We start from the raw sequence: 27,733 nt of genomic DNA, 5'->3' as shown, positions 1-27,733 counted from the left end.
AAAACTACGGTGCAGTTTATTTTTGTCTAGCATATTCGCATGCTTTATTAAAGACCTAACTTTACTTACAAAATTATCGGATTTCGATCAAATCAAACCTGGTATAATTTTAGTAAGTCAATGGAACATGCATTTTGAAGATGTGGGAATCTCATTAACCATCCGGAGGTTACCAGCCCCTCTTTGTAATGTATTAGACTACCTGCGAGATGAAGAGAGGTCGTTTTGATTAGTTAGGTTGAGGCCTGTTAGATTGATTATGGGGCGGAACCCATGCTTAGTAGTACATGGCCAAACAGTTCGAATCGCATTACTGTGCTCGCATGGCTAAGGGATCTCGAAAATGCCGAAATATAAGAGTTTATCAGATTATTGCAACTTGTTCGGAATCCCAGGCATGCCAAATCCGTTCGCTGCCATATCGTCCAATTTACAGGTTTAGAACATTGTCTCAATCAATTAGAAGTACGAAAAACTTACCATCAAGTGTAAAAAAATTCAAAGTCGCCGTACCCGCATATAAACGCTGAAATGTGGTCACGTTAATGGTGTACCGTTGTCCACTGTGACACTGTGAACGAGACTATACAAAGGATGTTGTCTAATGATAGTTTTTTAGCGGTTTTATAAAAGCGATATATAGATCAGACTCTTCAACTTTTCGTACCGCAATAATCTTAGATATGAAGGTTTCCAACGTTTGAAAAAGATTTATGATTTTTCGCCGGGAAGCCGACAAGTATCGTGCCCCAGCCCGGGCAGGGCGTGATGTTGAGCCGTGAGTCAGATGCCCCGGACTCTGCCGCGCCTCGCGCATCACCTCGGGCGGATGGCCCCTACAAGAGTATGAAGACGCAGGAAAGACCGGAAGGTGACTCGGTCAGAGAGCCGAGGCCAAGACAGGGCAGGGCAGTTAGACGATAAGCCACGAGTCCATCGCCCCAGACTCTTCTGCACATCGTCCATCAACTCGATCCAGGTCGACCTCCCCGCGTGCCCTCCAAGGGCGTGAAGCCCAGGCATGTGCGAGACGGCATAGGCTAGCCTATACAGGTAACGCCGAGCCAAGCACAAAGCAATGTATAAAATTAGAATAAACAGCTCAAACCTGATTAATGGCTTGCAAAATAAAATACTTAAAAATAGTGATTGGCATTGACATACACTGGCTGCAAGCGAAGCTTAGCTCAAATTTATTAGTAATTTTGTCTTAACCAAACTTGGACTGCAGGAGAGTGTGAGAAGCAAGGATTTAAGGCAGAGCATAATATATTCAACATAGTGCACATTATTGGAAATTGATTGATTTCAAAACTCTTTATCTTTTTGCTTCCAACTCAATCAATACGAACAATGGTTTCATTGATACGACCATGCGTGAATACAGTTAATGAGTTTTGAACTATTTCACTGGGTGTTTTATCCGTGTTCCGGAAAGCTCTCTCGCTCTCTTTCCACCATCCTTTGCTCTATGTTCAAAGTGTGAGTAGAGTAGGCCAACATGTCGTAAACAACGGCTCGTTTGCAAGTGTCACATCAACTCTGGTACTGGCCATGGCCACCTTAGCTCTTTCGTCGATACCGATTAACCGAGGCCGCAACTTCGACCGGCGGCCTTCTTACTGTTGTGACAGGGGAGTAGATCTTTAATTATGGAGGCACCTTCTTCTGCGCTGCTCCAAAATGATGGGTTACCAGCCTTAGGCGAAATACTGGAAAGTGGCAGCATCTTAGCCTTCGGGAAAATGATTGGAACTACTTACTTTGATCACGACTTGATTTATACCATCGACTCGATAATAAATGATCATTATATTCGTCAAACGTTTTTTTTGAAGAGGCAATTTCTCAGTGCTGGCATGACGAATGTTCGTGCAAGAGATATCAATGTGTTGCTAGCGATGTCTAGTTGTGTCTATTAAAATGATAAGTGAACATTTGCGTCGCATCAGTGGACAATACTTACATGTGTGCCTAAATGAAAGGGGTAATGAAATTGCCACCTGTGGCGAGAATCTACTTTTGCTGCACGGAATTAGTCAATGCGGTATATTATGTACAATGATGTACACAAATTGAAAGTGTATATTGTGATTAAGGCTAATATATAACTTCGACACAATGCAAGAACATAACTACACAATGTATCCGTTATACTCTTTGTGTAGTGTGTACAAGTGGAGTGTCAGCCTTGGTAGTCTGGTGGTAGTTGTCTGTGAGGTCGTTTATAGACGTTTTTCATTCCCAGGCTGTTTTAACGATAAACATTACAGCACTAAATATTTGCTATCGTTTTGTTTTGAAGAATGAAGTGTTTTTCTTTACGACTAACAGCTGTCCTCTTACGGCAAGTGTATGCATGCCTTTTCAGCTGCAATCACTACCGGACTACCAGAAACATTGCCTATTTTACCCAAAGCAAGATTGTTGAAACAGATGTTGACTAAATCTCATGCCCAGAAAACGCAATAGCGAGATCTTTTTATAAGCGTTTCATGATAGGTTTTACAAAGAGCATTCATCAGACACCATATTGCAACACAGTTGCGACATGCGCGTGCATAGGCAGACGGTCTTCGAAGTTCTGATCAAATTCGTATGATTATCTCTTAGTCAAGATTGAAAAAGAATCTTTCAAGAATCGAGTAACGAATGTACATTGAAAATTCGAAGAATACAGCACAGATACAGCTATACTTGATAACTCTGTAACATTCATTCGAACTTTTGAACCAGGAAGAAAAAACCCATTGTATTGGGATTGGTATTGTATTGTTACCCCACTCCGATCCAGTGTGAGTTAGGCTTTCAGTTCGACTATGCTCTGCCTACTTACCGTTATACATGTATTACTCCTTCAATCCATCGTCTGTAGAAGTACTGGAGACACATGTATCAACCACAGAGGTGAGTTGTTTGGAATTATTCAGGTCCCCGTTAATGAAATCAATTCGGCTCAGTCATTCCAAGGCGCACAAATTAGGCGATTACATCATTCTAAATCCTATATCGGATAGTACGATGAATTCAAATGCTTAAAACAATTATACTTTTGCCGTATTAACAAAGTGCGTTAGGGTTGCTTGCCTGTCTCAAATCATTTCAGAGGTTGGAGCAAAGAGTTTGGCCAGCAGGTGCCCACTGCCAAATGATTGCGTCATTGGCCGGTGGTCGCCGTTCTAAAATTTGAATTGGACGCATCACCTCTTTCAAGAAAACTGATTATACAGTTGTAGTTATGATTCATTGGAAAGCACAGCAATCAACTTTTCACATGCAATATATCATATTGCCTGAGTGGAGTTACTGAGCGCCTCAGGAAGGACCGGCCAATGGGTGAAACACTCACATGGTGGATATGCACTAGTTCACGAACTACGACAGAAAGGGCTTCCAGTCTATTAAAAATTTCAACATGAGCATTCATATCTCAGCCCTTTTATGGCTGCGAAAGGCATACTCGTTTAGGCTCTACTCATCGCCTCGATGGGTAGAGCCTAAACAATAGGTAGAGCCTACTCGAGTATTGTCTGGCTTGGGATCTTATTGGTGAGTGGATCCAATACACACTATATATTCTAATAATACCAATGACAGCAGCTGGGATCGTAATTTCAAGATATTGGTGCTAATTTCTACGAAAGCCCAGAAGGCTCATCTGAAATCTGAAATTTGAGATCCAATATTAACCAATCAGAGGGAAACTTTCAACATTTCAAAACCAATTAGATGTCGTGTAACATTTTATTCGGTGAATGCAAAATAGCCGCAATCGGCACTGCATTTAGGTGCATCAAATCATTGTAAGAAGCTAGATCAGCTCGACTTGCTGATGTCAGGTGATTATTTTACATATACCGTGATGCATTCTTGACGCAATGATTAGTAGAAAATAGGTCAAATATATATTGCATTCTTTCAAAATGATATTTTTGCTAGTCTGAATAGCTCAAAGAATCGTGCCCATGTCGGGTTGTGGTCGCAATTTGATAAAAAAAAGCTTGACTTAATTTATCCAGTGGTCTCTTAGTTCACTTTAAATTTCTCCATTGTCATTACAGCAAAGTACTGAATGTTACACTTGATCTGATTGGCCAAAAGTTTCCCAGCGATTAGAGATTTTGAATTACGGATTTCGGATTCGAGAATTTCGGACTTCGGATTTCGAATTTCAAATTGGCCATCTGGGCTTTCGTAAATTTTAGTAAATCAAGTTCAAGTTTAAAATTGACTACGGCGTTTTAAAATGGAACAGTGTTGTGTTCCTTTGCATTTCAGACACCAGTGTGTTCTTTCTTAATGGAACTGACAGGAATATACGGTAACTGCGTCTGTGGATTCTCCATTATTCATAAACTTTGGAAGCAAAACCACTGCATCTTTGTTTCATTTTGGTCCCGCATCCAATGTTGTCACGCTGCTCAACAGGGAAGCTAGCTTCCTGTCTACCGCAATACGAAGCTACACGGCCATAGAAGACCTACAGTTTGCTTCTTTTCATCGCCATTTCCGTCTGAAGCTCCAAGCCATCAGAATCAGTCGGGTATTACTCGGTTGCTCCACTCTACTTGAGGCTGTTTATGTTTATACATTGGCTGTGGCTCCGTGTAAAGACTTTGTCATTTATGGCATCGGAATTTCTCCCAAGAAGTTAACGACTGTGTCTTTTAAAGCTAAACTTTTTAAGACATTTTAACTCTACGATTTCAAACTCCTCCAGTGTGAAATACGGTGCAAATTACGCCAAGTCAACTTATTTTGGTGAGGTTCTCTCATTTAATGGATGTGATCATGAGGTTAAGCTGAACATTGATCTTCAGAAAAACGATGTCGTTTCGTTTGCTCTCTACTTTCGGCAGCGTCACCATAACATACGATGGGAATCTATAATTTGGATTTCTGGAAGACGCTTTGAAGTTTACGTCAGTAGCTATCATGGTATACAAGTAATGTGTGATAACCGACATAAGAATTTGGCGCGAAGAACTAAAACTGGAAAGGTACTCAAGGCGCGTGTTTGGTATTTTCTTGTTGTAACGGTAGACATAGTAAGAAATATCCATAAGATTTACCTCGACGGAGTAAAACTGAATGCTAGGAAGATACCAAGCTATGTCAAAAACAGATCAAGTCGCTTTCATTTTCTTGGTCGTCATTTACCCATCCCAGGAAAACGCTGCACTTCACTTCCTTTTATCGGTGCTATATCCAACCTTAGGATTTTTCCATGTCTGTTGAATCAACGGGAGGTTCGAAGTATTTATGAGAGCGGTAAGTCAGAAGTTAAGAGTTAGTGCCTTCATTTTCACCTATTTGAACTATCACACCCGGGTTTTGTTTTCATTGATCAGTTGTCTAAGACAAGTGTAACCAACAATAACGTTGCGTCAACTACTCCAACACGTTTAATGCAAACGTAAAGTGAACGTGTTGGTGACTTCTGTTGGAAAACCACAGGCATGCCAGGCCCTAATAGATCATTTCGAAACCCAACAGTAATGTTAGTGTTCGTGTTCAGCTTTGTCCTTTAGTCCTTAGCATTGTAAATACTAGTATAGGATACCTTGGACAGGCCATATTTTGTAACTGGATATTTCCCATCCATTCTTGGCACAACGCACAACAATAACCAGTATATAGAATTCACACTGATACAAGAAATGAAGATTTTCTGGCCGAAAATGTCGAAAATCAATTTATTCCGCCAATGTACACAAATGCATACTTACGAAATATAATTCGTTACCATGCTAACAACTTATGAACGTTGAAACTGATCCCAACCTGAAACTGCGGCAATAAAGACCTTGAACATGGCAGCACGTTCTCAGTTCCGTGTGGCACAGCTTTGTGATACAGTCATTCAGTCACAGCCAATCAGATTGTGGGTATTTTTACATATCACTCGCCGAATCCTCATTTCCCATTGTCATTCCAGTTAAATATGAGAGTAAGTATGACACGCATTCTCCAAAAACTATTTTAAAGGGATTTTATCCAAACATTCTGACTGCGAATGTTGTCTCTTTAAAACGGACTGGTTTCAGACCGACAGTTTTAGTTTGAGGTACTTCAGAGTTATAGAAGTTGTTCCTTGCTGTCGAGTGTGTCGGTATTGACGTCTCCTCACACACCACTCGGGTGGAGTGGTCAGTATGACAGTTGGACATTTTGACATTCATTTTACGTCGATCTACCCTCCCGTTGTTTGGAATAAAAAAAATTAACTTTAAACTATTGTTGTATAGAAAACCGACTGATGTTCATAAAGGAAGACGGCGACTCTGACTCCATTGACGAAATATCTTATAACAGAGGACCTGTCCGTTCAAAGATACAATGCAGCTTGTACTGTTATGACAAGAACACACGCAATGAGACCTGTAAAGCCTTAAGCTTTAATATCAACACAAACTGTTGTGAAATTTTACAAGATATGTAAAAAATAATTTCAGAAAAGCAAGGGATACAACGTTACAACTTTGTTCCATAGAGGAGGATTAGACATATTGTGTTAAATTTTATTGGATTCTTCGTGAGAATAATTGAACATCAGGGATTCCCTCCTCAAAAACCGCCGTTACACCGGTGTAACCCAACACCGAGCAGGGTGGTCAAGTGTTGGTGTAGTGATGGTGTTACCTTGGTGACGGTGTTACACCAACACTTTACACTTTCTCAACCCCAAGACTTGACCTGACACACTGTGACACTGTGAACGAGATTGTACAAAGGATGTTGTCTAATGATAGTTTTTTAGCGGTTTTATAAAAGCGATATATAGATCGGACACTTCAATTTTTCGTATCGCAATAATCTTAGATATAAATGTTTCCAACGTTTGAAAAAGATTTATGATTTTTCGCCGGGAAGCCGACACGAATCGTGCCCCAGCCCGGGCAGGGCGTGATGTTGAGCCGTGAGTCAGATGCCCCGGACTCTGCCGCGCCTCGCGCATCACCTCGGGCGGGCGGCCCCTACAAGAGCACGAAGACGCAGGAAAGACCGGAAGATGACTCGGTCAGAGAGCCGAGGCCAAGACAGGGCAGGGCAGTTAGACAATAAGCCACGAGTCCATCGCTACATCAGCTCCAAAGAAATGTGTTACCAGCCTCAGGCGTAATACCGGAAAGTGGCAGCATCTTGGTCTTCGGGAAAAGGATTGGAACTACCTACTTTGGTCACTACTTGAATTATACTATTGATTGCTTTATAAATGATCATTATATTCGTCAAGCTCTCTGTTTGTAGAGGCAACTTCTCAACGGCATCATAACGAATGTTCCTCCAAGAGGTATCCATTTGTTGCAAACGGTGTCTAGTTGTGTCTAGTAAAATGATCAGTGAAAATTAGTGTCAACAAACATTTGTTTTCACACTTTTGAAAATCGGACATCGAAGCAGGTTGCAGCTGTCTACAATGCTCATGTACATGCCTAAATCAAATTGGTAATACAATTGTCACCTGTGGCAAGAATTGAAGTTTGCTGTGCGGTTTCGGTGAACGGGATAAATCATGTACAATGATGTATACAAATAGAAAGTGTCTCTTTGGATTAAGGCTAAAGATATAACTTCGACACAATTAAAGAACATAACTGCACAATGTATCCGTTATACGCATTGTTTAGTGTGTGCAAGTGGAGTGCCAGCCTTGATTGTCGGGCGATAGTTATATGTGAGGTCACTTATGGACTTTTTTCATTCTTATGCTGTTTTAACGATATACATTACGTCACAAAACATTTGCTATCGTTATGTTTTGAAGATGAAGTGTGTTTTTCTTCGACTAAGTCTAACTGCTGTCCTCTTACGGCAATTGTATACATGCCTTTTCAGCTGCAATCACTACCGGACTACCAGAAATGTTGTCTATTTTACACCGTATTTTGTATAAAAAATCGTGTATGACGTTTATTTGACGTACAAATGACGTAAATGTCCTCTTTCGACAGATTACATGAACATTTTGGATTTCGTAATATGCTAAGTATTTCTTAGGGGCATTTTCAACCGGCCTATCCTCCATATCTAACACAATAACTGGATTAAAGGATCCCTCGCCAAAGAACGCAGGCAGCTATGATGAATAGGGATAACTCTGTATAACATTCATTCGAACTTTTAACGCAGTAGAAATGAGCCCATTGTATTGGGATTTGTAGTTTATTGTGAGCCGACTCCGATCCAGTGTGATCGGGTTAGGCTTTCATTTTGACGATGTGCAACGTACTAACCTTTGTATTTCTCCTTCAATCCATCGCCTGTGGAAGTACGGGAGACACATGTATCAACCACAGTGGTGAGTTGTTTGGAAATATTCAGGCCCCCATCAGTAAATTCAAATCGGCTCAGTCATTCCAGGCCGCACAAATTAGGTGATGATATCATTCTAAATCCTATATCGAATAGTAAGATGATTTCAAATGCACAAAACAATTATACTACATGTATTGTCAATTTAACAAAAATGCTTGCCTGTCTTAAAATCATTTCAGAGGTTGGTGCAAAGCGTTTCACAAGTAGGTGCCCACTGCCAAATGATTGCGTCATTGGCGAGTGGTTGCCGGTCTAAAAATTCGCATTGGACACATCACCTCTTTCAAGAAAAATGACAATAGTTGATTATACTTCATTAAAAAGCACAACAATCTACTTTTCACACTCACATGTTGGAAATACACTAGTTCAACAGTCAAAACAATCTTAAACGCCTAAAAAGTCTTCCATTCAATTAAAAAGTGTCAACATGTGCATTCTTACTCAAAACCGTGGCAACATACACACAGTATATTTAAATGATACCAATGATAGCAGCTGGGATCGCATTTTCAAGATATTGGTGCTAATTTCTACGAAAGCTCAGCAGGCTCATCTGAAATTCGAAATTCAAAATCCGAAATTTGATATACAATATTAACCAATCAGAGGAAAACTTACAAAATTTCGAAACCAATTAGATGTCGTGTAACAGTTTGTTCGGTGAGTGCAAATTGCCGCAATCGGCACTGCGTTCATATGCATCAAATCATCGTTACAAGCTAAATCAGCTCGACCGGCTGATGTCAGATGATTATTTTACATATACCATGATACATTCTTGACGCTATGATGAGTAGAATATAGGTCAAATATATTGCATTCTTTAAAATGATATTCCTGCTATTCTGACTAGCTCAAAGAATCGTACCCAAGTAGGGGCTAAAATTATAGTTGCAATTTAATGCAAAAACTTCACTTAATTGAACCACCAGTGGTCTCTTAACTCACTTGAAATTTATCCATTCTCATAACAGCAATGTACTGAATGTCACAGTTAATATGATAGTCTAAACGTTTCCCAGCGATTAGGGATTTTGAAATATGGATTTCGGATTGGAGAATTTCGGACTTCGGATTTCGAATTTCAGATGGGCCTCTGGGCTTTCGTAAATTTTAGTAAATCAAGTTGAAGCTTAAAAATGACTAAGGCAATTTAAAATGGAACAATGTTGTGTTCCTTTGCATTTCAGACACCAGTGTGTTCTTTCTTGATGGAAGTGACAGGAATATAAGGTAAATGCGTCTGTGGACTCTACATTATTAATAAACTTTGGAAGCAAAACCACTGCATCTTTGTTTTCTTTTATTCCCGCATCCAATATTGTAACACTGCTCAAGAGGGGAGTTAGCTTCCTGTCTACCGCAATACGAAGCTACACAGACATAGAAGACCTACAGTGAGCTTCTTTTCATCGCCATTTCCGTCTGAAGTTCCAAGCCATCAGAATCAATCGGGTATCAATCGGTTGCTCCACTCTACTTGAGGCTGTTTTTGTTTATACATTGGCTGTGGCTCCGTGTAAAGTCTTTGTCATTTATGGCCACGGAATTTCTCCACAAAAGTTAACGACTGTGTCTTTAAATGCTATGGTTTTCAAGACATTTAACCCTACGATTTCAAAATCCTCCAGTGTGAAATACGGTGCAAATTACGCCAAGTCAACTTATTTTGGTGAGGTTCTCTCATTTAATGGATGTGATCATGAGGTTAAGCTGAACATTGATCTTCAGAAAAACGATGCCGTTTCGTTTGCTCTCTACTTTCGGCAGCTTCTCCATAACAAACGAAGTGAATCTATAATTTGGATTTCTGGAAGACGCTTTGACGTTTACGTCTATAGCTATCATGGTATACATGTAATGTGTAATAACCGACATAAGAATTCGGCGCGAAAAACTAAAACTGGACAGGCACTCAAGATGCGTGTTTGGTATTTTCTTGTTGTAACGGTGGACATAGTTAGAAATATCCATAAGATTTACCTCGACGGAGTAAAACTGAATGCTAGGACGAAACGAAACTCTGCCAAAATCAGATCAGGTCGCTTTCATTTTCTTGGTCGTCGTTTATCCATCCAAGGAGGACGCTGCACTTCACATACTTTTATCGGTGACATGTCGAATCTTAGGATTTGTCCATGTCTGTTGAATCAACAGGAGGTTCGAAGTATTTATGAGAGCGGTAAGTTAGAAGTTTTCCAACCATGAATAATCCATGGAAAAGGCTAAAGTCCATAGAGTCGTCAACGTCTTCGGCGCTGGAGCTCAAACACGTTTGTACAAAACAAATTAAGTCAGTTAAAGTCCGTGGTATTAACAGCTCGGCGTAAATATGGTTAAGATCGCTAGGCTTAACTGAAGAAGGTTAAGAGTTAGTGCCTTCATTTTCACCTATTTGAACTATCACACCCTGTTTCTGTTTTCATTGATCAGTTGTCTAAGACAAGTTTAACCAACTATAACGTGGCGCCAACTCCTCCAACACGTCTAAACGCCAAGCTAAAGTGAACGTGTTGGTGACTTCTGTTGGAAACCACAGGCATGCCTAGAGCCATGGGACCTGTTTCATAAAACTTTTTAACAGACTTCCTTCAAGGTACCATAAAGGAAGGATATAACGTCTATTTAAAGCTGCCTATTAAAAGCGTTTCATAACTCGTTTTTACTCTGCCATTACATTAAATTTAACAGGCCTGCCATTAATAAATGATTGTATGGTGTACCTCATTGGTGAAAAAAAAAACTCGAACGCAGACTGATTTTTTGTGTTGAGATTCGTAATACATGATCGGGCCGTGGCAAAATGTGTCAATTTCAGTGTCTTTGGTTCCTATACACTATATGAATGCCCTTTCGACATACGAAACTTCCTTTCCATGCATTAACTCAGTGTCTCGAGGAGGAAAGTCATCATCCGCTGCGTCATCATCAGAGGTCTCGTCATCATCGTCAACGTCATCTGAATCCTCCACTAAGGGCAATCTATCCCGGACAGCAATGTTGTGGAGCAGGCAGCCGGACTGAATAATAATGCTTGCATTTTGTGGTGTGTATTGAATCTCCTTGCGGAGGCATCTGAGCCGTTGCTTTAGGAGACCGTTGCAACGTTCTATGATGCATCTGGCTCTTATTTGCATCCGCTGGAATGCCCTTTCCTGTCTGGTTTGGGCATTGGCAAGAGATGTCAAATTTGGTTGTGACCTTCTGGAGGTCCCTCTCGAAGTGAACGTGTTGGTCAATGCGTGCTGCAAACGCGGATGACACAGCGCCAATACACCTCGATGTTGTGGCAATGGTCACATGGTGAATATCACCGATACTAGATTGTTCATGAGTAGGATGCTCCAACTCCTCCGACAGCTGACTACAAAATCGAAACATATGTTCTTCAGGAAACGATATCTCTTGATGAATAAATCATCTCTCACGGAATCCAGCGGATTGAATCGATCCCTGAATACCCGTTCTCGTCGAAGATTTCGCCTATTCCGTTCCTGAATCAAGCGCAACATGATTCCACGTCTACCCTGGACGAAGTCCTCGCGACTAAAGGAACTCTAGACCACCTTCAGGTTTAAAGGAACCGAATAAAACAAAGACAGGATAAAACCACTGCCTGAAACACTCTTAATGGTAACATTAACCTAGATATTTAAAGGCACGTTTATGAAACGCGTTCTTCCTTTAAAGAGTGACTTTATCCTAGCATTAGGGCTAAAGGCACTTTATTAGGCTTTATGAAACAGGTCCCAGGCCCTAATAGATCATTTCGCAACCCAACAGTAATGTTAGTGTTCAGCTTTGTCATTCAGTCCTCAGCATTGTTAACACTAGTATAGGATACCTTGGACAGGCCGTATTTTGTAACTGGATCTTTCCCATCCATTCTTTGCACAACGCACAACAATAACCTGTATATATGATTCACATTGATACAAGAATGAAGATTTTCTGGCCGAAAATGACAAAAATCATTTCATTCCACCAATGTACACACATTCATACTTACGAAATATAATTCATTACCATGCTAACAACTTATGAACGTTGAAACTGATCCCGACCTGAAACTGCAGCAATAAAGACTGTCAACATGGCAGCACGTTCTCAGTTCCGTGTGGCACGGCTTTGTGATACAGTCATTCAGTCACAGCCAATCAGATTGTGGGTATTTTTACATACCACTCGCCGAATCCTCATTTCCCATTTTCATTCCAGTTAAATATGAGAGTAAGTATGGCACGCATTCTCAAAACATATTTTAAAGGGATTTTATCCAAACATTCTGACTGCGAATGTTGTCTCTTTAAAACAGACTAGTATGAGACCTACAGTTTTAGTTTGAGGTGTTTCAGAGTTATAGAAGTTGCTGTCGGGTATGTCGGTATTGATGTCTCTTCACACACCATTCGGGTGGAGTGGTCAGTATGTGAATTTGACATTTGATATTCATTATACCTCGATCTACCCGCCCGGGGTTTTGAGAGAAACGTAAACTATTAACCCTTGTCGTATAGAAAACCGACTGATGTTCATAAAGGAAGACGGCGACTCTGACTCCATCGACGAAACATCTTATAACAGAGGGCCTGTCCGTTCAAAGATACAATGCAGCTTGTACTGTTATGACAAGAACACATGCAATGAGACCTGTAAAGCCTTTAGCTTTAATATCAACACCAACTTTGGTGAAATTTTACATAATAATATGTAAAAAATAATTTCAGAAAAGCAAGGGATACAACGTTACAACTTTGTTCCATAGAGGAGGATTCGACCTATTGTGTTCAATTTCATTGGATTCTTCGTGAGAATAATTGAACATCAGGAGAATATTATGTTGATAGCAGCATGCTTGTGCAATTTACAGATCAAAGTTACATGATAGCTTTTTCGAGATTTCTATTTCGAGATTAAGAAATGACAAAAGACTTGGACAAAATTTATCGATTGCAACGAAATTTAACAAACACTTGCAGATATCAAGTTTACGCATTTTGGCGTTGTCCAAGTCATTTATTGATCTTATAGGTTTGTATCTATTAACCTGTGTGTATTTCCGTATTAACATATGAACAGGGGTATGTCCAGTGGGCCCTCAAATACACACACTCGTGCACAGTGCAAAATGTTGTACGAGATGTTCTATAAACCAATTAGTGTATTGCTGACTTGCGAGGGAACAAAATGGCGAACCCTAACATATACAAAAAGAACTTCGCAAAATCATTTGGATGAAGCAACACCCGAGTTTATTCGGAGGGATGACCTGATTTCTGTGTAAATATAAATATGTCTTTGCAAAATCTGATATCCAGTTCGGTTGCAAATCCAAATCCCCCGCAACCACAGTGGACAGCGGTACACCATTAACATGACCGTAATTACCATAAACAACATTTCCTGTGGTTTATGTTATGTTGTGGCCTGTTGATTGATTATGGTGCGGAACCCATGCTTAGTAGTGCATGGCCAAACAGTTAGCACAGCATTACTGTGCTCACATGGCTTAGGGGAGACAATACAGTATATATTTACGAAAATTAACAGGCGACTAGAACGGAAATCGACGTACATTGAACCATAACCACCATTCTAATGACAGATTGGTTCTCATTTTTCAGAGTGCAACTTGATCATCTAGTTGACAATTCAGGTAGAAATAACATTATTTTCCAAAGAAAAAATCGTTCAAACGGATTTTCTATTTTTTTTGTGGTCGGTTGTTGATGGAGTGCACCGAGTCGTTTTTAATGGCCATACGTGTTGCATTTATCGTCATATGTACCTAATCATCTCACGAATCGAAGTCATGTTTGATAACTACATATGTACTACTAAAGTAAGAGAAGCCGCGGGCCTGACGATTCCTCCGAATATCAAAGAGGGCCTTAATGTACTCTGGATACTGTAATATTCAAGCTTTTCAAAGGGATATCAAAAATGCCAAAATATAAGAGTTTATCAGATCATTGTAACTTGTTCGGAATCCCAGTCATGCCAAATATGTTCGCGGACATATCATCCCATTTACAGGTTTAAAATATTGTCTCAATCAATAAGAAGTACGAAAAACTTCCCATCAAGTGTCAAAAAGTTCCAAGTCGCCGTACCCGCATATAAACGCTGAAATGTGGTCACGTTAATGGTGTACCGTTGTCCACTGTGACACAGTGAACGAGACTATACAAAAGATGTTGTCTAATGATAGTTTTTAGCGGTTTTATAAAAGCGATATATAGATCGGACACGTCACACCTCAATAAGACTGGGGGAGAAGGATACTTATGCTTTTACCAGGAAAACCTGTTTTCAGCATTCATTGATTGAAGAAGCTGTGAGATCTGAAAAAAAAATAAAGTTGGCGATTGCATTATAATTCACTGACTAATAATGATGGCTGGGACTGTGCTTGAAGAGGATGAAGAAAAAGTACTACGGGTTGTATGAATGAGCGGAGTTTGAGATGTGTCTTTCTGTGTGTAGTGGTTGCAGTGTTTGAGATGTGCATGATGTTTTAATCGCCTGGAGCTGCGTTGTTTGCAATCAGAATTTTCCCAATTGGCGTGTGGCTCAATGGTGCCCTCATGTGGTATGGAAATCTAGCTTGAGCCTGGTGTAGAAGTCTCTTGATGCTTGGTGCTCTCTTGTCGCTGAAAATTGCTAGCTAGTGTTTGGATGCGTTGTTTGGGCGTGATCGGGGACATCAAGTCTAGTACATGCCTTGGGTGCATGGAGTTTGGGATGCCAAACGCTATTTTATGAGCTTTGATGCGAAGCTTCTCCAATTTAACGAATTGCTTGTCCGTGAAGAGTGTGAGGGCGGTCGGTGCATACTCCTTGAGTGGAGCAATCATTGCCTTGTAAATGCTGATCGTCACAGTTGGTGGAGCTCTGGGCTTGATACCAAGGGAAGTCGAAGTGGGGCTGGCATCAATGCGTTGACCTTAAACGTGAATGTAGGCAGGGACATGTCTTTTCTTCTTGGTAATGGCTAGAAGTTGGGTTTTGTCGGCGTTGTATGTCTGCCTCCATTTGTCGCTCCAAGATTCCACGCTGTTGTTTTGAGTCTGGAGGTTTTCTCTGGCTACGTAGTGGTGAAGGTGGGCAGACCATGCAGTCAAGTCGTCGGCGTACTGTTCTTGTCCATTGAGGTCGACTGGGGCCAGGGGGCGAGGGATGTCATTAACCCATAGGAGGAAGAGGGTGGGTGAGTGGACACTGCCCTGTGGAGTGCCTGCTGGAAGTAAGAGAGGCGGACTGTGATGTTGGGCAACTCTGTAGCATGTTGATCGATCCGTGTGAAAGCTTTGTAGCAGTCGAGTTAAACCAATTGCGAGACGTGAGTGGGTACGTAATTTGAAGATGAGGCCGTCATGCCAGACCTTGTCGAAAGCCTTTTCAACATCGTAGAAGGCTGCCATAACTGTCCTGTTCTGATGGATGCTGCGAGAAGCTTGTTGAAGAAGGCGAGTGATGGGATCGGCAGTACTGCGTCCTTGTCTGTAACCGGATTGGTGGGGGTTGATCATTCCACCGTCTTCGAGGTGTTCGCGGAGTCTTGAGTTGATAATGCGTTCCAGTGTTTTACCGAGTGCAGGGAGGAGAGTGATGGGTCGGTAGTTCTTTGGGTTGGAGTGGTCCTTGTTGGGTTTGGGGAGGAGGATGGTGGTACCCTGCTTCCACAGTTTCGGGAAGTATTGCGATGTGATGGACTGTTCGTAGATGTCAGCTAGATAGCGTAAGGCAGTGAGCGGTAGATCCATTATTGACTTATCATCACAAAACGTGCGCAGAAATCATTAATGTCGTGCCATTCGGTCAGCATTTCCTACAGATGATGCGGAACACCAAACAAAGATACATTTCTAACAAGAACATTTTCCATGTGATACGTTCGGCCATGAACGCCACAACTGTATTGGGTTATTCCAATCTTAGGTCGACTTCGATTGCTTACTCGAGTTCTCCCCGAGTGACTCGGGGAGCAATCGAACATAGAATTTTGCTCGGGTGACTACCCGAGTGACGTCATATTTGACCTACTTAGTTTCTCGAGGACTACCCTGGACCGCACAGGAGTGGGTTTTGAATTACCCGCAGAACACGTGATTAATCATGGCTGCCAGCAACTTGTAAGCACGTTTTCTGATGAAAAAAACCCCTGTTTTTGGCCGTATTTCTTCTGTTCGTTACCAAATATCCCTAAATGAAGTAGAACTAGAACAATAGTTATCGGATTGCTAGCTGACATCGGTTGTAATGCGTTCTCAGACACTGAAAGGGCCTAAACAACACAGTTTGTACAAAGTAGGCCTGCACCGACCGTCCATGTACATGATCAGCCTACTACACTGAACACTGAAGTACATGTAGCCTATGTACATCATCATCATCATGCACTGCATCAGCATCATGATCATGTTGGCCTGGGCCTTCATACATGTCATTGACTCAGTAGACTAGCTGGGCTTAAAGTACTAAGTACGTCATTCAGATATCCATTGATTCAATTCCGTAGCTAGCTAGCTAGGGCCAGTTGCGTTTGTGTTCAGGGTTCAGTTCAGCAGCAGGCCTCTCTTGAATTGTAGGCCTTTCTTTTATTTAAGTGGCCTGCCCATCGCGCCCCCCATATGCCTGATTTGAGGCATTGAGTGTGTCGTCGTGGATCGATAATATGCTGTATTCTTTTAGTCATTTTCTGTCTTTACCTTTTCAGGGTGAAGATAAAAGTGGGCGATGTTGATGCTATGGTATCGCCCGATATTTTGCAGATTCTGCAGAGTCCGGATTCAGGTATGTTCTTACTAAAAGTTGTCTTGGCCCAGGCCAGATGGCTAGTACCTAGCATGCCTAGCTAATAATCGAGACCTATTTTGGCAAATAGGTGATATGATGGCTATGCCTTGTTTGTTCAGTTGTCGACAGCACGTGCCACCACATTCCATCTTTCCAACCGATCACTCATGATCAAACCAGTCACTGTGACTGAGTTGGTGACCAGATGTTTTTTTGGAGTAAGATGTTTTTTGGGAATCCTTCGTCAGGCCCTACAGTGCCACCCCTCTGTTTCACCAACAAGTCTAATGGGATCCATTTCAATTTCAGCTCCAGCATTAAAAAGCGACATCATACAACAGATACTGAGTCAGAAAGCAAGACTAAGTGCTCAATCACAGGCAGCTCCTCCAAGACCAAGACCAGCCCCAGCAGCTGCTGGAGCTTCACCCGCTCATGCAGCTGATAGACCAAGCAGCAGATACTCCACAAGACCCACCAACATATTATGATCCTGCTGATGATGCTCCACCACTTGAAGCTGAGCCTGTGGCACCCATGCCCGTTGCCCATATTATTTGGTTACCAAATGAACAGGCCAAGCTGGTAGAATTACGGTTGGAACAGGAAGACAAGTTTTGTGCTGCCAACAGGCATGACCTGCTGTGGACGAGTATCGCCAAGGAAATGAACCCAGAAATTAGCGGAACACAGTGTCTGATTTGTTGATGTAATTTGTTGATTAAACTTTTGCTGTTGGATTTTTATGTTTATAAAAATTGGTGTTATTGTCATTGTCTTTTTCTCACCCTTCACCTTGATTACATCCTCTGACTTGGACATTCTGGCTCAGCTCCTGAATTCCTGTCTGTGAAGAGGAACTAGTGAGCAAAGCATGCAAGGATGTGCCCATCATCTGGTCCTTTCAAAGTGAATGACTCCATCCTGAAGAAAAGGCATCCAAGGACCATTAAGTGTGTCGTATGGCTGATAGGGAATCTCCAGTGGACTCCCAACTTACATCCTTTGCCTGGAAAGCGGGGTCGGCAAAATAAAGGTGCACTGAGCTGTACACCCCTCTTCGGATTGAAAAACATCATCCCCCTAGATGTTGGACAATTTGTCCCCTGAAAAGTAGTCCCATCAGGATATGTTATCCCCTGGAATAATCCGTCCTCAGGTTGTCCCACAAGATCCTCCCAGGACAAATTGTGCAAAGAGATTTGCCCGACCCCCCTTCAATTACAGAGGATTTTAACAGTTGTATGGGATGGGATATTTCCACAGTTGGGGACAAATTTTCCAGGGACGAATTACCCTGTAAAACCCCTTGCAGCTGTTGTGTCTTTGTCTTCTGCGTGTAGGGAGTAGAGAGTATCAATGGTGGGAACTCCTACTTTAGGAAAGACATCTCTTGTAGGACCAGGTCGTCTTTGGACATATTGGAGGACTGGGTAACATCCATCCTGGGAAATGAACATTGTCCTCACTTTCTTCCTAGGACATGATAACAAGACCTCATTGTTGTCTAAGGAGTCAATGGATAGGGACATCATTGAGGGCAGAGTGATTTGGGAATCTGTGGTTTACTCAAACATTCACTGGGAAGTTGCTCCAGGGACCATGGGAGCAGGGACAAATCTTGTGCTCCAGTGGTGGATCCCAAGTGGCAGCCAGGGCCCAGTTCCTGAAATAGCGCTAGACTTAGCGTGGCGCTACCCCTAGCACCACGCTAGCCAGTGATAGCTGGCGTGGCGCTAGATAATGGTTCCAGCATCAGCGTTAGGCCCAGCGTTAGGTAGCGCTGGTCTTAGCAGGACTTGGCGCTGGTTGCTAGGGATTTTGATCATGTGACAGGAGGTAGGGTCCCCATCTTTGTAAATTCAAGATGGCAGCCATGGAGGCAAAAAATGATACCAAAAAAGTTAGATTGCCAAATTTTAGTCAAGCCGAGATGGTCACACTGACCCAATACGCAGTGGAAGAACTTTCAAGCCTCAGGGCCAAGTTTGGGCCACTCATCACCCATGAGATTAAGGTTTCACGATGGGAAGCCATAGCCAATGTCATCAGCTCTCTTGGAGTGCCCCAGAGAAGCTGGGAGAAAGTAAGAGAGAAGTGGAACAAGATGGTTTCTCAGGCGAAGACCTATAATTATGAGAGAAAGAAGCATGCAGGAGGCACTGGAGGGGGCCCTGCATTAAAGATCGACCCAATTAAAGAGCGGATAGCAGAGGCTTTTAAAGATGATCCGAGTTTTCAAGGAATAACTGGAGGCACTGAAAGTGCCATGCCAGCACCCCCAGCAAAAAACCAGGGTAAGTTTGTCATATCTTCTCAGATTCCATTTCTAAGCAGCCACAACAATCAATTGGCTTGGCCTACAGACAATTTCTACTTTTAATTTTGTTTGCATGTTGAATTAAAGCGAACTGGAACCGCCGAGCGATTTATTCAACTTTTCGACTTTCACCGCCCGAGAAAGTCGAGTTCAGATTTGTAGCTCCGCCCCCAGTGCCCGAGCATGCGCAGTTCAATTTGTTATTATTGAGAATCATGTGAGAATCACGTGAGTCATGCGATCTTTCATTCATGAATTTTCGTAGTAAATTCCATAGTAGTGACGTCACTGAATGATTGACAGCTAGGCGCCATGTTTCATTCATGCCTCGCTCTGATCACCCGATACGCGGGGAATGAAAACGAGGTCATACGAACTGGCTTGGCGGTTCCAGTTCGCTTTAAGGCTAGCATATCATAGTTATAGTAGGCCTAGGCCTAGGGAAACATCATGTCAAATGATCGTCTGCATTATATTCAGAACTGGCACAGCGAGCCAGATTCCATGTTTTATATGTGCGCCCAGCTCGCACACATTTTGCAAATAATCATAAGAAGCAACTAGTTTTAAAACAGTGCTGCATGCTCACAACATCAAAGAAACCCCAAGCGTGCTACCTTATTCGAATCTTGGTTATTTCAAAAACCTAAATGTATCCTTGATTATGGGTGTCTTCTTCAGATTATTCTGAAATAAGCACTTTAATCACATCAATATCACAGAAATAGTTTTTTTTGCGTTTTTGCGTTGTTACTGTCGTTGAAGAATAAACTTCACTTGAACAGACTCAAGTAACCGATCCATTGCGAGGGGCCATCTCAATGTTAATCTCCCAATGCTAATTACATTATTATTTTTCCAGACAGAAGAGAGGTGGCCCATTCCCCTGAACCAAGTACTAGTACTGGTATAATATCTGAATTGGCCCTGGATGAAATCATAGGTAAGCAATCGGTTTTTATCTGACTACAAGTTATAAATGTCATAAGGGACCATCTCAAAAGTAATTTGAACCAAGAAGCCTAAAGTGGCCTAGATTTTAGAGCCATTTCATTTACCCAGTACATGAGTGGCCAATTCATCAATACTAGACATCAAGTATATATGTGCATAAACATTGTTTTTTAGGTCAAGCAAGAAGTGCATCAAAGAAAGAAAAGGAGACTGTCACAAAAGAAAGTAAGTTACACGTACCCCCCCCCCCCCTCCACGGACTCATTTGCAATGCAATGAAGTCTGCGGGCTAATAGGGCCTAAGCCATTTATCCATTAATTCAAGAATCTTAGTTTTTGCTCTATATAGGAACTAGGTTTTTGGATCCATAGCAACTTAGTTTTTGAAGTTAAAACCATAAGGGCCCACCTTGCAGCCTTTAGTGTAAACTAAACTATGTTGAGATAGTCCCCTCACTTATTTTGATCAGGTATTTGCAGGATTTAAACCCTTCTTTCAGACAATGAGACCGCCACTCCAAAGAAGAGGAGCTATGCTGATGTTCTTTCTTTACAATTTGATGTCCTGCAGACGACCCTGGAGAATGAAAGGATGAAAGGGCAGAGACTGAAGGATGAGATGGCAGCGGCCAAAGTGAGAAAACTCGCCAGTGAGGAGTTGGAGGCCCTCCAGAAGAAGAAGCTGTTACTCGAAATTCAAATATTGCAGCAGTCTATTGAGACAGGTGTGACATGCCGGCCACAAAGTGAAATTGACAAGCTTCTCGAGTCAATTTGTACGCGGACCAATGAGCAATGAGGACAATGTACTATGTGTTTTATTAGCAAGTTGGCAGGAATTAAACAGGTTATGATTGTAAACACTGTCTACATGTTTCCTTATTGTCTCTTGCAGTCTAGAAGAAGGTATTGGCCAAGTGGTCTCTTGCCAGGCGCCCATCCTCTGGTCCATCATAGGGTTCATCATCCATTTCAATGCGAGGGAATCGATCTGCTGGTGGCAACCTTTCATTCCTGTCAATGGCAATGTTGTTTAGGATGGCGCAGGCAGTGATAATCCTGCACACTCTATCTGGCTGCATTCGCACTTCTGCATGAAGAACATGAAACCTTCGCTTTAAAACTCCGAATGAATGCTCAACCTTCACTCTTGTCCGTTTGTGGGCCCGGTTGTATCTTGTCTGATGTTGATTTGCAGGATGCAAGTAAGGAGTCATCAAGAATGGTCGGCATGCATACCCACTGTCGCCCAAAAGTACTCCATTCTGTCCCAGTGCATTGTAGGTTTCCATGTATCTGCAGATTTGAGATGTCCTGAATATGAATGCGTCATGGGTGCTGCCAGGCCATCTAGCCACAACATTGGTAAACTTACCTGAAAAGAAAAAAATATTCATTTTTATTTTCCTCAGCTTCAATTGTGATCTTTGAGATGCCCCCTAGCCCCATATGCTTGATGTTGTTATTATGAGACACACTGTACAGGAGATAGTCTCGCACAACCAGAGGCGAGAAATTGATTGGCCTTGCTGCAGAATGTACTTTTAACAATGTAAACACACAACATGGCCGGTCATGTCAAAATTTGAGCATTTGCATCCAATGTTTTTGTTAATTTAGGCAAACCTACATCATATGGATTGGTAAGAATGGGATTTAGTGATAGCTTTATATAAAATCTACATGGTAAAACATTTAGGCCTATGCTAGGCCTATGAACTTACCCAAGTGGTCACAGATGAATTGACAATTAATGGAGTGGTAGTGGTTCCTGTTCACATAGGCTGCTTCATAGTCATGGCCATCACCTGGATGCATGTCTGGCGATTGTATTTCAACGTGGGTGCCATCGATTGCACCAATGACTCTTGGAAATCTACCCTTTTGGTAGAATGCATGTGCAATCACTGCTGCTTCTGCGTCTGTGGGCCAACGAATAAACTGTTCCTTAAGATTGTTTAGAGCATTTGTAACACCAAACACAGTCCTTGAAGCTGTCGACTTTGACACCCCAAAAGAATCGCCTACTAGCTGCAGGAAGTTGCCACTGGCAAAATAGCGAATGGCCATTAAGACTTGAGTCTCAGGGGAGAGGCTAGAATTTCTCTGAGTGTCCCTTTCAAGTTGTTCCCTTATTAAATCTGTTATATATAAAATGCTATCAGACCTGAATCTGAACCTTTCAAATAGTTGAATATCATTGTAATAATCCAGAGGGGACTCAAACCTCCTAAATCTGCGAATTGGATGAATTTGTTGGAATAAATTTCAAAAAAGGACCTGGTTGGCAGCCATTTTGGAAATCTCTGTAGAAGTTAGCGCTCACTAGCAGAACTTAGAGGAGGGTCCTTGGGCTGATAACTTTAGCGCTGATTTGTCACAAGATAGCACCAGCGCTAGGCTTTGGAACCCATCTGGCGCCACGCTAGTCGTAGCGTGGCGCCAGATAGGACATAGCGCCACGCTAAGGCTTAGCGCTGGCCTAGCGCCATTTCAGGAACTTGGCCCAGGAAGACAGGCTACCTGTTTGCACTCTGATGGACCAGAATGACTGAAATGAATGTACAGGAAACTAATTTGCTCAACATATTTATCAAAGTACGTTTTACAAACATAGCACATTTTACCATGTGGACAGACTCACTGAATGAACAGAATCATACCTTAGTATGATTTGAGTACAATGGTTACCGGTATTACACTGGGACAAAATACATACTAGTACTGTCCATATCTATGAGATATACTCATGTCAGGATGTGGGTACAATTGTCACTTTTGGGTGCAAGAATTACCATCCTAAAGTTCATCCTTTGGAGAAAGAATGGGTCAAAGACAAACCAAATGTATAAGAAATGCAAAGATTTTGAATTACATATGCAGTCACAAATGTCTGGATCATTTTACATAGTCCTTGCAAAATAAATGGTTTAGAGCGCATCTCTCAGCTGATTGATTTCATGCATCACTTGTTGTCGACGCACCACTCCGTCACGAGCATTTCGGATCATATTTGGTAAACGATTTGGATGAGGTGGCAGGTCCATATCAATATAATGATCAATGTCATCATCCTCAATGATGCAAAGATTGTGCAGAATGCATGCTGTCATGATGAGTTCCTCGACCTCACCAGCATCATGCCCCATGACCTCTTTCAACCTCCTCATCCGTCCCTTCAGATGACCAATGGCCCTTTCAACACTTTGTCGGCACCCTGATATCCTGCGGTTGAAATTTCGCTGCTCTCTTGTCAAATTTCCATTGTTCTGGAATGGTGTAATCAGCCAACGCTTCAGCGGATAGGCAGAATCTGCCAAGATTATGTTGCCATCTGCCACTGCCTGACCAGCCTCAGCACGTTCGAACAGAGCACTATTGCGAAGCACCCTGGCATCATGGGCACATCCAGGCCAACCTGTAGTTGCATTTCTAATCATTAATTTGTGGTCTACCACAAGCTGAAAGCAAACCATCAAAACATGAGAAGACAAATGGTGGGAAAGATAAAACGTAGGATTCAACATTCTAGTTCAATGTGGCCTTAACTTGATGTGAGTTTTTATTCATTTTACTCTATTAATTGAATTGATGTCTCACAACCTTCAAAAATCATTGTAGATTTCAGGGCCGTTCTATCCAACTGAAGACAATTAACCTGCAAGGGTGACTGCATGGATCTTCATCTTTAAGATTGACACATAAAATCAGTGATTATGACATTATACCTGCAACTGCATTGATGGATATCTGGATCTGTTGATGTAGTCCTGATCCCTTCCAATACAGCCAGTCAGCTCAATGTGCGTCCCATCGAGTAACCCAATGACACCCTGTAGCTGGTTGGTTGCCTCAAACGCTGCTGATATCTGGGCCTGTTCTTGTACGGTCGGCCAATTGATTACCTGAAATTAAAAAGGACAAGGTTTTGAACAAGCCAAGCTCAAAGCTGTCTCTGTTGGGCCTGGCTAGTCGTTGCTAGGCTAGGCTGATTTTTCTTAAGATTTTCAATACGATTTTGGCCAGTGTTCATTCGTTTCAAAACACAGCCAGCCAGCCAGCAGCATGAGCAACACTCGGCAACCAACGAACAAATTTTATTCAGCAATGAATTTGTCGTTGTTGTAAAGGAAGAAAAAGCCTGGACCTACACAGGGCAAATACTACACTGTACACACACCTGAATAAATCTGCGGATGATGGCTCGGGCTACTTTCTTGAATTTCAAGCACACGGTCGATATGGACAAGTCAAACTGGAGAGCTATTTGCCTCATAGATTCTTGGTTGACTATGTACCACATGAATACAAGTAACTGCTTCTCGGGGCTGACGGGATCCCTTGAACATGGGCACAACATCTTCGCAGAATCCTTGGATCTTTGGGAATTTAGACCTTCGCATGCATAATGTCAGAGCAGCAGCGATCATGAACGATGTTTTGCCAAGGAATTGACCGTCTGGGGGCTGGAGTAACTCGTCAAATTGGAAAAAACTTATCACAAACTCACGATTTAAGTTCGGCGCCGCCATGATTATTCGCTACTCCATTCTCGCGGGCCGTTCGATTGTTCCCCTCACTCGACATGGGCAGAGCACGCATTACCTCATCGGTGACGTCACGCTCGGGCACTCGCACTCTACCCTTGACCCTAGAGTAAGCAATCGAAGTCGGCCTTAATTACACAAAACCGCGTAGTCCAAATGAGGTCAACACAATCCAGGTAAGCCCTCTCACTATTGATCACCTGGTTAACCATCTGGCTATTCTCCACACCATTTCGTATATAGTGGACGTGTACTTTCCTCCTTTCATTATTCCTGTGGGAGTGTTCGGTAATATATTCTCATGGCTGCTTATGTCGCGACCGCATTATCAACACTCGACCAACTGTTTGTTCATGCGATTCCTTGCGATATCTGACAGTCTCTACCTGTTGACACGGGCCCTGCAGCGATGGCTCTTAGTCGTCATCCCGACCATCCTGACCGCGCCAGGCATCCATGGTCCTTTCTGTCGACAGTATCTATTCTTTCAACATTTCTGCTCCACCGTTTCGTCGCATTTGTTAGTTGTGATGTCAGCAAGTCGGCTCATCGCGCTATTGTTTCCACTGAAATCAAAACAATGGTTGACAATGTTCCGGGCAAGGTTAAGCGTCCTGGGCATTGTTTGTTTTTCTTTGGCCATCCACGTAGTGTCATTCTGGAGAGTAAAGCACCCGAAGTACACTACATGGTTGTGCCCGTATCACTTTGATCAAGATGTATTATTCAATACATTACAAACCACCATCAACGTATATACGCCAGCGATTCTTCTCTTTCTTGTTAATATCGCTATCATTATCACGGTCAGAACAACTACTAGTAATCGCTTGAAGATGTTGGGTAACAAGGTCAAAGGTGACAATAATCTTGAGAGAAACGTGACGAAGTCTTTGCTAATTGTTTCCTTCACGTACCTGAGCTGCTCAACCCCTTTAAGGACACAAGTCATCGTATTTTCGAAATGGAAACCGATTCCAGATGAGCGTCTCTCCAACGCGATTCATCGGCTCACCCTTGACTTTACAATAGCTATAGAGTACTGTAATTTCGCCTTGAATTCGTATCTTTACGTTTTGATGGGAAACCGTTTCAGAATGGAGTTAAAAGGAATGATATGTGGCACACACATAGATATGAAAGTTGTGGATGAAGCCATCTAGCATTGTGATGAGGCAAGATAAAACAATAGCGGTCATATTTGAGCACTTCAGCATGATACGTGCTTACTATTGTCGTATGTTATGGTGACACCGCCGAAAGTAGAGAGCAAACGAAACGGTATCGTACTTCTGAAGATCAATGTTTAGCTCAACCTCATGATCACATTCATTAAATGAGAGAACCTCACCAAAATAAGTTGACTTGGCGTAATTTGCACCATATTTCACATTGGAGGAGTTTGAAATCGTAGAGTTACATTGTCTTGAAAAGTTTAGCATTTAAAGACACAGTTGTTAACTGCTGTGGAGAAATTCCGATGCCATAAGTGACAAAGTCTTTACACGGAGCCACAGCCAATGTATAAACATAAACAGCCTCAAGTAGAGTGGAGCAACCGATTAATACCCGACTGATTCTGATGGCTTGGAACTACAGACCAGAAATGGGGATGAAAAGAAGCTCAATGTAGCTTCGTATTGCGATAGACTGGAAGCGAACTCCCCTGTTGAGCAGGGAACAAAGATGCAGCGGTTTTGCTTCCAAAGTCTAAGAGTTTATTGACTAAAGCCCAGATGGCCCATCTGAAATTCGAATTCCGAAGTCCAAAATTCTCCAATCCAAAATCCGAAATTCAAAATCCCTAATCGCTGGGAACTTTTAGCCAATCAGATCAAGTGTAACATTCAGTACTTTGCTGTTATGAGAATGGATAAATTAAAGAAATAAATTAAAGTAAATTAAGAGACCACTGGTGGTTCAATTAAGTCAAGCTTTTGCATTGAATTGCAGCTGTAAACCCTAGATGGGCACGATTCTTTGAGCTAGTCAAACGAGCAAGAATATCCTTTGAAAAATGCAATATATTTGACCTATTTTATTCCTCATTGAGTGAAGAATGCATCGTCGTATATATAAAAAAAAAATTCGCCTGACAGCAGGTCGAGATTATCTAGCTCCTAATAATGATTTGATACATATACACGCAGTGCCGATTGTGGCTGTTTGCATTCACTGAATAAAATGCGAAACGACATCTAATTGGTTTCGACATTTTGTAAGCTTTCCTCTGATTGGTTGATATTGGATCTCAAATTTCGAATTTCGGATTTTGAATTTCAGATAAGCAATTTGGGCGTTCGTAGAAATCAGCACCAATATCTTGAAAATGCGATCCCAGCTATTGTCATTGGTATTATTAAAATACATGTATACAGTGTGTATGTTGTCGCGGTTTTGAGTTAGAATGGACATGTTGAATTTTTTAATAGACTGGAAGACTTTTTAGGCGTTTAAGATTGTCTTTGTTTGTGAACTAGTGTATTTCCAACATGTGCGTGTTTTCACACACTGTCCGGTCCTTTTTGAGGCGCTCAGTAACTTCACACATGCAATATGATATATTGCATGTGAAAAGTTTATTGCTGTGCTTTCCACTGAATTATAACTACAATTGTACCATCAGTTTTCTTGTAAGAGGTGATGTGTCCAATGAGAATTTTAGAACGGCAACCACCGGCCAATGACGCAATCATTTGGCAGTGGGCACCTGCTGGCCAAACTCTTTGCTCCAACCTCTGAAATGATTTGAGACAGGCAAGCAACCCTAACGTGGCCAGCAACCGTAACG

At 42.0% G+C, this 27,733-nt stretch overlaps 3 protein-coding genes across 3 annotated transcripts in view; 1 reads left to right on the top strand and 2 right to left on the bottom strand.

Moving 5' to 3' along the window:
* LOC135498671 (uncharacterized protein K02A2.6-like) overlaps window positions 1-27,733 on the bottom strand; it is a 238,054-nt gene that overhangs the window by 196,153 nt on the left and 14,168 nt on the right. The window lies entirely within an intron of this gene.
* On the top strand, window positions 18,989-21,295 carry LOC135498673 (uncharacterized). Its single transcript, XM_064789056.1, has 5 exons — window positions 18,989-19,418; window positions 20,304-20,384; window positions 20,570-20,620; window positions 20,896-21,120; window positions 21,291-21,295. The coding sequence occupies exons 1-5, from the start codon at window positions 18,989-18,991 to the stop codon at window positions 21,293-21,295; spliced, it is 792 nt and encodes a 263-aa protein (XP_064645126.1).
* On the bottom strand, window positions 23,326-25,894 carry LOC135498672 (uncharacterized). Its single transcript, XM_064789055.1, has 5 exons — window positions 25,860-25,894; window positions 24,906-25,046; window positions 24,576-24,735; window positions 24,124-24,300; window positions 23,326-23,856 (listed from the first exon to the last, which is right to left on the bottom strand). Exons 1-5 carry the CDS (start codon window positions 25,892-25,894, stop codon window positions 23,326-23,328), a joined length of 1,044 nt encoding a protein of 347 aa, XP_064645125.1.

Source organism: Lineus longissimus, chromosome 14, assembly GCF_910592395.1.
Source record: "Lineus longissimus chromosome 14, tnLinLong1.2, whole genome shotgun sequence".
Taxonomy (NCBI): Eukaryota; Metazoa; Nemertea; class Pilidiophora; order Heteronemertea; family Lineidae; genus Lineus; species Lineus longissimus.
This window is presented reverse-complemented; position numbering and strand designations above follow the sequence as displayed.